This window comes from Haliotis asinina, chromosome 3 (genome assembly GCF_037392515.1).
Source record: "Haliotis asinina isolate JCU_RB_2024 chromosome 3, JCU_Hal_asi_v2, whole genome shotgun sequence".
Lineage (NCBI taxonomy): Eukaryota > Metazoa > Mollusca > Gastropoda > Lepetellida > Haliotidae > Haliotis > Haliotis asinina.
Genome location: NC_090282.1, coordinates 44283586 through 44297587, shown reverse-complemented (window position 1 = coordinate 44297587; position 14002 = coordinate 44283586). Strand labels below are relative to the sequence as shown.

Sequence of the window (14002 nt, the reverse complement as noted above, 5' to 3'; positions counted from 1 at the left end):
ACGCCTCTTTCTGACCTTCCTTTCCTTTCCTTAGGCAGTGTGTCATCTGTGGTCATGTTATCCACACTGATCATATGCTGTCAGTTTCAATAAATCTGTATTGTCTTCGTGTAAGTTCATAAAAGAGGTCAATTTCATAACATCGATTTTGTGAACAACATTGTTTTTGTGATTGAGTTATTGAGTGCATGGCAGACTGCAACACATGTTTCTGATCTGATTAATGATACTGGTTTTGATCCAGAAGTCTGATGCAAAAGTTGCTGTATGTGTAGATATCAATATTTGGTCCGGTCTGGTTTAGCCTGCCCGTATTTTATCGGTTCAGGGGAGGTAATTCTCTCCTACTTTTCCCCAAATGCAAGTCAGGGGTTGCACAACTGCTTATCGAAGGAAGCACCAGAATCAAATAATTACAATGATTTTGTATCAGTTAAATCAAAAACAAGAAAACGCCGGGAATGTTTTCTCTAAATATAGAGTTGTCATTATGGAAACTTTTATTATTTAATGTGAATACCTTCATAAATGTGTGTTTGATTCCCACTACTATATTATTTAGTAAGTTTCTATGGACACTGGACAGTCATATTGTGACACTAACTGGCATCAATCGGCTGATGAAAATTAGAAACACTGAGACATGTCTAACTGATTTATTTCGTGATGACCAGCGTGTGGTAGTGATTACTTAGGACGTTTTTGCACGTCATCTTGCCCATCGCTGGATTTATCAGTCACTGATCTGCTCCCTTACTTGTCGCAAGTGGAAAAACAACAGGTGTAATACCAACGCCTTAGATTCTGTCTGAGGTTGCTCGCGAGATTTACAGTAAGTATGTTTTACTATTTTTGTATATTTTTAAAATGCATTATTGTGTCAAAATAGTCGAGAAATGCTATGCTGTCCCACAAGTCAAGACATGACCCTGGATGACCATACAGGGTCATGTCTTGACTGCATACAACTGCAAGTCTGATAATTGTTTCGGGTTGTTTAGACACATGAACAACATTAAAGGACCTCAGATGCCTTTCTTTTTTAACTCAATTTGTTCCAGATCCTGTCAGTTTCATTATAAATGGAAAAACATGCCTCTGAGTGAGTTCATATGAAAAGTTGAAGTGAGGTCAGTCAAAAATATTTACCAACATGTTTTGCTCTTTGAAAATCAGCTTTGATAGAATAAAAGAATAAAAGGACTCAATAATATCTCTCGACTGACTGAAAGGTTTGTCTCATTGCTCGTCCAAATTTAGTCACAACATCAATTTCATTTGTAGGAATGGCATGTGACATAAAAGCATAAATTTGAAAATTTATCAAAGAAGAAAATATTGCAATTCACTGGCTGTAAATAATTTATTCTGCAAAATATATTAAGAACTAAGCTGTTTCAAATTTAAATTCTTAGATTTTTTTTGTTAAATTGTGCTTAAACTGAAAACTTTCTGGTTTATTATATGTACACTGGTACAGTAGGTTAGCCCAGCGGTTGCAGGGTTTGGTCAGCATGGTGAAAATAGGGGTTCCATTCCCCATGTGAACGTAACCTGCAATGATATTGCCGGAATATTGCTAAAACTGCCATAAAACTATCCTTGTAAATCAATATGGACCCACATCAGCAGGGAATTTATCTGGAAATGCATTATGCATTTGCAAAAGAGAACTGCAAATATTCAATCCTGCTTTGTTTATTAAAAAAAATAATGTGTTAGCTAAGTCAGGTAAGCTATCTTTATACTGGTATAGCCATTTGTTTGAATGTTTCTTTTGACTTGTGAAAACATGGAATATCTGACGGTACATATAGAGTCCAGACTGATTTAGCTTGGTCCATGTCTTTGTGAGTCCTACAATCCTTGATCATACTGTTGTGAATCTCACAGGCTTCTAAACTACCATTTGTACTGACAAGTTTGATTTTTCTTCAGGGAGAATGAGTTCAAAGCAAAAAGCGAAGCCTTCAAGACGCTTAAAATCACCAAAACAGACAGGGAAGTCAAAGAAAGGACAAAATCAGACCGTTCTGTCAATGTTTAAGAATGCTAAAACTGTTCCAAAGCCAGGAGATAAGAGGAAATCAAGTGAAGGGAAGGAAGTTGTTGTACTGAGTGATCATGAGGATGATGATTTTGTCACTGTGAAAATACAATCAAAATCCAAATATTTTAAAAGCAACATTACCAATGAAGATGATCCTCTTGAAGGTGGTACAGGCATGGAGGATGCTGTATCTAGTAATAAGGGTCCTGCTCAGCAGCCATCAACATCAAAGTCAAGAAGGCTAAGTCTACGATTACGGTCTGCCAGTCAAAGAGGTCTGTCAGATGTCGGTGACCTCCAGCGAATTAAGCTGGAAAAAGATCCTAAACCTCAAAAGGATATCTTAGGTTCATCTCAGAAAGAAAATGAAACAAATCCAGCGGAATCTGTTGGTTTAATGAGGTCAAAGGGGGATAGTGAAACTGTGCCCAAACAAATAGCAGCCTCAAAAGAATCAGGCAGTCTTCAAACCCACAGTGCTCTTTCAAGCAGTATACAAGGATCTGACACAAAGTTAAGTCCATCAAAAAAACTTTCATTGATGAAAAGATCAACAGTGAGTGGGGGAAACTGTTTTCCTAAAGAGGAAAAAAAACCAAAGAGACGATCACTGTCATTGCAACAAAACACCTCCACAAACCCTGTTATAGACTTAAGATATGAGTCTACTGGTAGTTCAGCCTCCATCACTGACGATGGCAGTGATGATGACTTTGCTGATTCTACAAAGAAAAGAAAATTAAGTCTTCCTTCTTTGCAAAAATCAAATTCAACAAATATTCAGTCACAGCGGAAACTGAAGATGAAAAAGTCTGTGTCTAGACAGTGTAGCAGTTCTGACATATCTGAAGTGAAGGCCAAATTTGTTTCAAGTGATTCAAGAGAAAATTCAAAAATGTTGTGGAACAAACTCTTCCAGAGTAAAAAGAATGTAGAGGAGAAAACTGATGATGATAAATTGTGCGATAAAAACTTGACTGTGGACAAAGGCCACAGTGCAGACACTGCCAGTTTACTGGGTGATGGAACAGTGTCTGAAGGCCAGCAGCTGGGGACAAAACAACCACCATCCACAGAGCAGCAGGCACAGGGTGATGGAGCTGGTCTGCAGGAGAAAGATGAAGAAGATGGTGAGCTTGGTAGGAAACTTTGCTGTTCAACTTCCTCTCTGTAGTGATTGAGAGGTGGAAGGGTAGCTTAGTGGTTATGCCAAAGACCTGGGTTCAAGTCCCCACATATGCACAATGTGTGGACCCATTCCTGGTGTCCCCTACAGTGATATTGCTGGAATATTTGCTAAAAGCAGTGTAAACATCGCTTACTCATCTGCCATTGAAATTTATTAAAGAAAGGGTCCCAGTAAGTGAACTGGTCTCAGGTATGCAATACATTGTAACAGAGGTAGGAATTTGGGTTGCAACATATACACTGTTAGGCATGTGCAATATGTTTTACTAACAAATGGTGCCAAATGGAAATATTTATTTATGAACACATATTGCTTAACTTCAAGGAATAGAAATAACAAACATGTCATGTACTTGAAAAATAATGATATCTGTGAAGAAAAGAGCAGTATATTAGTAACAATGCTACTTTCAGCCTAATGACAGCGCTGTGTTCTCTTATGCATTCTACACATGAACCACTCCCACTGTGTGAAGTGAGTTTACCTGTGGTGATTAATAAAGTAGGTTTGATTATGAACACCTACTAAACATAGAAGCTTGGTGTTTATTGATGAGCTACTTGAGATGTTTGAGGGTTACAGTACCCTCAATAATGTGAATAGTTGCCCAGGGGTTTATCAGGTTCCACTGAAGCCATTTGTATTCCTGGCCCTCACTTTAATGCCAATAGGCTGATTGGACTGGAGGTATATAGTTGCCCAGGGGTTTATCAGCTTCCACTGAAGCCATTTGTATTCCTGGCCCTCACTTAAATGCCAATAGGCTGATTGGACTGGAGCTATATAGTTGCCCAGGGGTTTATCAGGTTCCACTGAAGCCATTTGTATTCCTGGCCCTCACTTTAATGCCAATAGGCTGATTGGACTGGAGGTATATAGTTGCCCAGGGGTTTATCAGGTTCCACTGAAGCCATTTGTATTCCTGGCCCTCACTTTAATGCCAATAGGCTGATTGGACTGGAGGTATAATCAAGGCAATCTTGCAAACTGCATAAAAGACCAAGATGCATCCAGTTTTAATCTATACACATGCTGTTCGATTTCGGTTCAGTGTTACGTGAACATTCTTGAAACAGTAGTTCATGATCATGTTGTGATTCATTCCTCCATTTCCCTGTGATGAAGACAGGACAGGAGCAAGTGAGAGGACAGTAGATGATCCTGCAGCTGACGCAGAGGACACACAGGACAAGGGAGAGGTGAAGTATCGAGTGCCGTACTATCTGGACAACTTTCGCACTGTCCTCACTGCAGTGCTGGCTGATGAAGACAACTGCAGGTTGTTGGACGATGCTGACAACAATTACATCAAGACATTCCATACATTATCAGGTCAACTGCTTTCAAGATTGATGATCCTCATGTCTATTACAATGGTGGAACTACCAGTCTATTCTAAATGCTTGAGTTCAGAAGTCACCCGTTCAAATTATTACTTAAAGGAAAGGCTAATGTATCTGAAGTATATCAACAAAATTGCACCAATCGAGGAACACTTAAATTATTTTAGTGTTATCTTAAAATAAATATTCTGTGAATGCCACATCTAGACTTAGGCTTTCACAGCATATCAGACAGGAGCTCACCCTGACAGGTGTATATGAAATATTTGGTCACACGGGTGGAGATCCCTTTGATGATGTCCACCATAATCAAGCCTGGTCATGTATATAAAACATGTCTGAAGAGCTTACATATTCTACTTTCCCCTGTCCTGTTGATATATTGTCAGGGTTTTGTTGGGGTTGTGTGGATCTGCTTCAAGCATAAAATCCAGTCCAAACAGGGTGAAATCTTGTGAAAAATCACTTTATATTTTGTATTCAATGACTTCAGCATTTGTTTTTGTTTGTCTCTTTAATATTTTCTTTTGTTGTTTCAGAGTCAGGCCAGAAGTTGTATGTTCGACTTTTCTCACGGAAACTGTCATGGTTACCAGTGGGTAAGATCTCGTACCCAGAGATCAGCAATGATCTGACCACCGTCCTGCAGGAGCTAGTAGATGCTGGGATGGCCATATCTGGTGAGGAGTCCTGTTATCACTAAAACATTGTCACATTTCTAAAGATTGATGAATAACTTGGTCACATAATGATCGAGGAACTCTCTTGCTTAAACTTACATAATGTTGATTTATGAAAACTTTCTTTTAGCTTATAATTTTTTGAAAGGATGTTCTATCCAGTTACTTATATACGCTTCTGGAAAAGACCCTTTGGAAAAGACATGTCTGTATCTGCTGTCTGACATTTCCAAATTGTCGAGTTAGGTTATTAAGAAAGTCAGTATTTTTTTGTTAAATGCAGCTGTTAGCAATATTGCATTTCATTCCTTTGAAAGCCTCCAGTAACATTTTTCTATCCCCACCTATAGATGTGGACTAGTTAGGATCAAAGTGCTTTTCTAGTAGACCCTAAGCAGTGTTTGGCACTAACCCTGAAAAGCTGCCAGACCCAAGGACCCACACCCATAAGAAGCAGAGGGTCCTGATCAGAATGTGCAGGTCCAATATTTTAATATGGAAATACTACTCTTAGTTATTGGTGTTCAAAAAGCTGAAAACAACAACCAAGGGTCCAAGAGGTTTACAGCCGCCTTCAAACCAAAGGACTAACATTATTTTCAAACATTGACCCTGAATATGTAGTAAGCAAAGTGTTCGTGTGTTTATTCTGCAGAGTCAAGCCTTGCTGACCTTGAACAGACTCTGAAGGTCATGTCTGCTGGAGATCTGAAGACACTAGCCAAATCTTTCCATATCAATGGGGCAGGCCTGACCAAGCCACAGATGTACGATGCCCTACTGAAGAAGAGCAAACAGAGCACAGTGACTTCCATGTTCGGGGGAGGAGGGAGAGGGGCAGGTGCAGCCATGTTGACAAGGTAGAGCACAGCAGTTATATACACATGTGCATTAATCAAGCACCACCTGAAAGACATTTTACCCCAGAATACACATTGAAAGTATATACATCAAACAGAATTTCAAACTATATGGGTTGCATATGCAGGTGCCAAATATGAGCACTACAGTTTTCTGAACTAATGGAAAAGATCATAGTACTGTTTCAAACATGGTGCTGACTTGAACCTTAACCACATGGGTATTAGTTGACTTGTGTGGGAGTACATAGCCACTTCTGAAGTAAAGGATCATCCAGAACGTGAAACACCAAGGAAGAGCACTGACATATGGAGATATCGAGCCATATTACAAGGAGGTGATCCAAGGGGTTGAATCTGTTGTGTCTTAGTGATATTGTAGGGCTGATTTTCTTAATGATATCGTTACACCACCTGGGATTGTAAGTGGGCAACGTTATCAACAGGGAGTTCTGGATACTGCCATTGTGCCACATTTTTTAAACCATCCACTGACTGGTGTCCAATATTCATGCATGCAAGCTGTAATCACCCATTCATTGAAACATTGCTATGGCGTGCTATGTCTGGAATGGGATTGATGGGATTGTAGCATCATTTGAAATGCCCCTAGACAAAGTGTGTCGTATAAAAGGAAAGGCTCACATGATGCCGTCATCACAAAACTGTGTTAATAGTTGTGGAATGAAAATAGTTTTGCCAATTAGACATGTCATCTCTTATCACTTTTTTGTTGTTTTTGCTGTACATCTCATTGCATGATAAATTGTAATCTTTTTATACTTATAACAGAGCCAAGAAGCTCCTAGGGCGGTCATTCCGTCTGCTGGATGGACCTAGACGGGTGTTTGTGAGGTTGCTGATGTTGTTCTCGGTCATCCATTCTTGGCTTGAGGAGGACCAGGGTAGTGGTGGACAGACACAGCTGTGAGTAGTTGGTTCTTGTTGTTAATTGACACTTCATTCAAGCTGTATGACCAGGATGACAGATCAGTTCTGTCCCCAGGCTTTGAGCTCTGAGCAGTAATCCATATTGTCAGGATAAGGCCATCCACCTCATGAGAATGTAATCTGATGACATTCCAATACTGGTCATGTCAGACTGACTGAACAGAAGATTGTTTAACAGATTGGGAAAGTGACTTTATGGGTGTGTTTTGTAATTGTATCACCAAAGGAGATTAACACAGGGTAAACTGTTATCATTCACATATTTCTGCATCAAGATGACAGATGTGTTGTGAACAGTGACTGAGTGAGTTTAGTTTTATGCTGCACTCAGCAATATTCCAGCTATATGGCGGCTGTCTGTAAATAATTAAGTCTGGACCAGACAATCCAGTGATCAACAACATGAGCATCGATCTGTGCAAATGGGAACCGATGACATGTGTCAACCAAGTCAACGAGCCTGACAACCCGACCCTGTTAGTCGCCTCTTACGACAAGCAGAGTCGCCTTTTAATGCTAGCATGGGTTGCTGAAGGCCTATTCTACCCCGGGACCTTCACGGGTCTGTTGTGAGACAGGCCAAGCAATATCCTAACGCATATATTAGAATATCATGACTCCTGCTGTGTTTCCAATGCTGTACAGTTGCAACAGCTATCCCTGCAATGCTGTGTTTTAGTTACCACATGCTGCTGGTCAACATGGGGAAGGTCGTATATCCACAATTCAAGGTCAACAAGCAGACGTCTCTCATCAGGGACAGGGAAGGGCTGCTGAGGTAAGACACAGGTACAGATGTAGAGCATGATGCATCAGTATGTGGTTTTGTTGTATTTGGGTGATGTGACCATGGGTGGATCCAGAGACGAGGTGCAGTGGTGCAAGCCCACCACCTTTGTCCTGAAAGTTTATGAAATGCCCATTAAAACTATCATGAAAACACATGAAAATGAACCGTGCATCCCACATTATTCTAAATATGCTATTTTGTATCTTCAAAGTGGGAATACATTTGATCTCAACACATATCCAAAGTGGTGGTATATTTCTTTAATGAGCATTCTAGAACATTGTGATAGTTAAACATTGCGCTTTGTATGTGTTATTACAAGAGTTATGTCCCTTTAAATATCAGCCATCAGAAAAATGAATGAAGATATTCCAGAAAATGCACAAAAAGCACCAAAAATACTTATCATACTAACTGGCAATTAGCTATGTAACTAATGATATAGTAACACCTATTTAGTCTGATATACTGCCTCACACTGCTTTGTTTCTGTAATGCAGAGACCTAACAGTAGCAGCCTTGATACTCCTCAGGTGCTGAATCTGCCATTTATCTGGGCTGTTTTTCACTATCTATTGAGTTCCCTATCAAGAATAGGATGTTAGTGGACAGGTAATGGTACTGACTTGGTGAGTGGGGTATCACTTTGCAAATCATTGTGATATCATGAGTTACCTTGGTAACCAGGTACAATGACCATAATGACTTGATATGCTTTGATTGCTAATAACACATCTTGAGAGACACTGTTGAACAGATATGTATAATAAACAACAAAAAATAAATGCAATGATGTCTCTTCTAGGTTTGAGCGAGCTATGCAGTGTGACAATGACCTGTCTGGATGTGTGGAGAAGAACGATTGGACTGGGGCATACAGCCATTACCTGGAGGCCAGGAAGGATTACCTGGCACTGATGAAGGACAAGCAGTTGGTGAGGTAGGGCATGTACCATCAGATGAAGGACAAGCAGCTAGTCAGGTAGGGCATATACCATCTGATGAAGGACAAGCAGCTGGTCAGGAAGGGCATATACCAACTGATGAAGGACAAGCAGCTGGTCAGGTAGGGCATATACATCTGATGAAGGACATGCAGTGGCTCAGGTAGGGCATATGCCATCTGATGAAGGACATGCAGTGGCTCAGGTAGGGCATATGCCATCTGATGAAGGACATGCAGTGGCTCAGGTAGGGCATATGCCATCTGATGAAGGACATGCAGTGGCTCAGGTAGGGTATACAGTATCTGATGAAGGACATGCAGTGGCTCAGGTAGGGTATACAGTATCTGGTGAAGGACATACAGTGGGTCAGGTAGGGTATACAGTATCTGATGAAGGACTTGTAGTTGGTCAGGTAAGGTATATTGTATCTGATGAAGGACTTGCAGGGGGTCAGGTAGGGTATACAATATCTGATGAAGGACATACCGTGGGTTAGGTAAGGTATATTGTATCTAATGAAGGACTTGCAGTGGGTCAGGTAGGGTATACAGTATCTGGTGAAGGACATGCAGTGGGTCAGGTAGGGCACATAGTATCTGAGGATGATCCTCTCTGCACTCACCACTCAGAAGAAGGATCATTGAATCATTTCGGACCATCTGGCCCTGACATCTGCGGGATTGAATCTACTATGCCGGCAAGGTCTATTATCAGCATCATCTTGGGACGACAGCTTTAATTTACTGAACCCCTGTATTGAGCTCCCAGATGAGCATCTACGGTATTCGTTGGCAGAATTGAGGACGTTGCTAAATCCGTCACCTTGGACTCTAAGGGAGTATTGATGATAAAATTGATCGACACTTTGACTACTGTCCTCAAGCAGACACTGGATGTACTTATATGGCAGTCAACAGAATCCTGCATGGCCTGACCCACTGCAGTTTCCATTGGATTCTTGAAGCATAATAAGCATGAGTCAGAATAAGGAAAAATATGTAATTTTCTGTATAAAATTGATATTTTATACTTATCCTGACTCATGGCATCCAACCCTCCCAAACTCCCCTCTCAGGCATGCTGAATTCCCAGCAGTTCTGATGTCAGGCTTATGAGATTCAGAGAGCATGGCAAGCATGGCTGGTCATGTGACTATTATGGTGGGAAAGGGCGGCTCCTGTTGGGTGAGTGTATTGTATGTCAGCTTCAGTTAGAAGGGAACTTCAAGGGATTTCACGTGTTCCACTGTCTTTGCATAGAGGGAGGAGATAAGCATAATAAGCGTGAGTCAAGATAAGTATAAAATATCAATTTTATTCAGAAAATTTCATGCTGGTGTGGGCATGTTTTCAACATGGTCTGCTAGAACTGTTGATGTTCATATTGCAGGGACTAAGGTGGTCTGTTTCAGTTTTGACAAGTCGCTGCCCTTCTACTTGCGGTCCTGTACAGCAGGGTCTGTCCTGACTAAAGTCCTGAACCAAGGTATCGAGATCTTACAACGCAGGAAGGACTACCCTGCCGCTGTGGCACTCATAGAGGAGCTGCTGGGACAAGATGTGTACTGTAACGACTACCGGGGGCACTGGTGGGAGAGACTCGCCCTCAACCTGGAGGTCCACCTCAAGAAACCCCAGCAGGTGTGTTGATGGAAAGCCTCTAGGTTGGAGGGAACTTGCAGGAGAACATGTTGTATTGGACATTCTCCTCATCATACCTGTAGCATGTCAGTAATCAAGTCCGACCAGATAATCCAGTGACTGATGTTATGAGCATCAGTTAGCCCCACTGGATGTGATAACACAATCCAGCAGGACCCAGGGGCTGAAAATGTGACACAGTGAGTCTGCTTACAACAAATGTAGATGGCTGGGAATCTATTTAGTTAATATCAACTGGCACCATGCTTGTTGTGTAATGCCACACGCAACAATACTCCAGAGATATGACAGCAATCTGTAAATAATGAAATATGGACCACATATGTCGATCAATGCAACTGTGATACAGTGATGTACATCAGCCAAGGCACTGAGCATTACCACCTGTTAGTGGCCTCTCATGATGACATCTGCTGAACACACTGAACCTCTGTAGGGAGCTGGTTCCATGTATTTTGAGAGTAGACAGATTATTGAATGGTCCAGACTCGATGTCAAACTGCCACCATATAGCTGGAATATGGCTGAGTGCGGCATTACACAACCAACAAATGAAATCCTTGGAGGTTGTTGGACAGATGGATGGAAAGCTTGCCGTGTGTAATGACCACTGATGTCTAGCTCCTGCAATGTTTGATATGTTTCAGGCCCTAGTGGCTATAGCAAAGGGTCTGGCTGACCCTTGTGTCAAGGTCGGACATCGCCTGGCCTTGTATCTAAGAGCAGAGAAACTCTGTACTGGACCCAATTCCAAATACAGGCACCGGATGAAGGAATTCTCCCATGATGAAGTCATAGAGGCACCAAAGGTTTGCTGGATACAATTTATTCCCAAATGTTTCACTTCATAGACTTAGTCTTGTGGCTGATATATAGTATATTTGGCTATCAGGTAGATATTAATGATAAAGATTAGAAAGCAAATGGTACAGAGGAATGGATACATTTCTGTTGATTGGAATGACATGAGTGAATAATTCCCCATTCCTCTGCAGCAAACTCTAGAAGGGAGAGTGTTGCCTCACTCCATCCCAGGGCTCAAGTTCAGCTTTATGACGGAGGACTCATACACTGACGGCAACTCCGAGGATGTGACCGTGTGCGCAGTGGAGGAGCTAGTCCTCAGCCACTACAAGAACCATGGGTACCCGGAAGGTAAGAGATGCTCATGTCTACAGACAGAATATATTGATCCGTGTGTTTTTTCTTTTGTTTCTGACCTTGTGTTTGTCATTGGTTGCAAGTAAACTAAGTATTAGTGGTCACAATGGCTACTCTTCAAGTTTCTTTGATGGAGGGTCCATAAGGTATTGGTCGTCTGGTGGAAATGGATTATTGTTGTGTGCATTAAACATGCTGCACTCACTGATGCCTCATGCCTTCATGATCTGATAGGGGCAGTGGGTGGGGTAGCCTAGTGGTTAAAGTGTTCACTCGTCATGCTGAGGACCCGGGTTCTGATGTCCTCTGTAGTGATATAGCTGGAATATTGCTAAAAGCAGTGTAAAACCCAACTCACTCACTCACCCATGATCCGATACGTACTTTTATCAAATTGTAATCAGAAACAATATGTATGTGTATTTATGCCTTGCTAGGTTGATTTACATTCTGAAATATGAGTTTGTAAACTTGCAGGGATTACAAGTGGTCTCAGCATATTTTCTATATAAAACTAACTTTGTGCCACAACTTTCTTTAGAATGAGTTATGTTTCATGAGACAGTCACAGTATCATCTCTTTCAACATCCTTGATATCTCCAGGGTATACATTCCGATAAATCTCCACTATACTCTGGATGCATCTACAGCTCTTCCCGATTATTTTATTACCTCCCTTTGCTGGCTCCGCATTCTCACAGTTGCCAATCAACTAAGCCAGCATTACAACTGATCTTGTCAGAGTCAACAAAGATATCGGTTGCAGCTGCAAAGGTTTGTTAACAGTGCAGCTCAGATTTTGGGAAATAATACAGACAAATTGACATATCCGAAACTTCAAAAATTGTATCCAAGAACTCATTCTACCTCTTACAGAGTACCTCGGCATGATTTGTGTTGCCAAGTTTAATCGTTTATATGATTTAAGAAGCGAAAGTGGGTTGTGACTCAGGATAGATACAACACGTCACAATTTAATTCTGGACTCACAATAGTCCAGAAACTCTCCGCACTGTGGCCACTCTCTCACAAGAGATTTGGCAAAAATAAACATGCAGCTATTATGAATATGTGCTAAGGATGAAAAATTGAAAAAAATTTTTTTCGAAAACTGAAAATTTAAACTCGCTCGCCCATGGGCACGCCCATGGGCGAACAGCGACCCATAGACAGGCCCATGGGCAGGCCCATGGGCGAGAGTGTTTAATTTCGTCCAGAATAAATGTTTTGGAGGTTGTAAATGAATGAAAAAATGTTAATAAGTATCATGACTCAAATTTCAGCTCGATTTGACTTGACTCCGCTAACTGACAGCGATTTTTAAAAATCTCGCCCATGGGTGAAAAACATATTGGCCCATGGACGAGAATATTTACTTTCACTGAATATACATATTTTTTCCCATGTTTTGCAGTTTGTAAATAAATGTAAGTATATTTTTTAGTGTCGTGACACGAAAATTAGCTTATTGTGACTTAATTCTGATAATTTAGAGCGATTTAAAAATATCATTTGGCCCATGGGTGAGAATATTCACTTTTACTCAAATTACATTTTTTGCATATTTTGGGTGTTGTAAATGAGTGAAAGTATGTTCATAAGTATCATAATACAAATTTCAAATTATTTTGACTTAATTCCATTAATTTAGAGCGATGTTTAAAAATCTCGCCCATGGGTGAAAAACATTTTGGCCCATGGGCGAGAACATTGCCTTTTACCCCAAATATATGTTTTCACGTGTTTTGGAGGATGTAAATGAATGAAAGTACATTTATGAGCATCATGACAGAAATTGCAACTCATATGACTTAATTCCGCTAATTGAGAGCGATTTTAAAAACTCTCGCCCATGGGCGAAAAACATTTTGGCCCATGGGCGAGAAAATATTTTTTCACTCAAAATAGATCTTTTTACATGTTTTGCAGTTTGTAAATGAATGCAAGCATATTTATAAGTATCATGACACGACATCCAACTCATTTTCATTCTGCTAATTTAGAGCGATTTAAAAACAATCTCGCCCATGGGCGAGAATATTTCCTTTTACTCCAAATACATCTTTTCCAATGTTTTGAAGGATGTAAATGAATGAAAGTGACTTTACGAGTATCATGACACAAAATCCAACTGATCTGATTTAATTTTGCGAATTCAGGGGGATTTTAAAAATATACGAGAATAATTACTTTCACTCAAAATACATCTTTTCCTGTGGTTTGGAGGTTGTAAATGAATGAGACCTGCACAATCGGGAACCGATGACATGTGGCAATCAAGTTAGCGAGTCTGACCACCCGATCCCGTTAGTCGCCTCTTACGACAAGCATAGTCACCTTTTATGGCAAGCATTGCTTGCTGAAGCCCT

The 14002-nt window shown here is 40.7% G+C and overlaps 1 protein-coding gene across 1 annotated transcript in view; it reads left to right on the top strand.

Moving 5' to 3' along the window:
• The first annotated feature begins 335 nt into the window (after positions 1-335).
• The window catches only part of LOC137278085 (fanconi-associated nuclease 1-like), a 42261-nt gene continuing 28594 nt past the window's right edge, over positions 336-14002 (top strand). Inside the window, exons 1-11 of the mRNA XM_067810173.1 lie at positions 336-832; positions 1939-3180; positions 4365-4571; positions 5122-5262; positions 5918-6122; positions 6915-7049; positions 7753-7851; positions 8669-8803; positions 10222-10450; positions 11119-11280; positions 11467-11626. Coding sequence (XP_067666274.1) covers positions 1944-3180; positions 4365-4571; positions 5122-5262; positions 5918-6122; positions 6915-7049; positions 7753-7851; positions 8669-8803; positions 10222-10450; positions 11119-11280; positions 11467-11626 — 2710 coding nt within the window. The 5' untranslated portion in view covers positions 336-832; positions 1939-1943. The remainder of the gene's footprint in view (positions 833-1938; positions 3181-4364; positions 4572-5121; positions 5263-5917; positions 6123-6914; positions 7050-7752; positions 7852-8668; positions 8804-10221; positions 10451-11118; positions 11281-11466; positions 11627-14002) is intronic.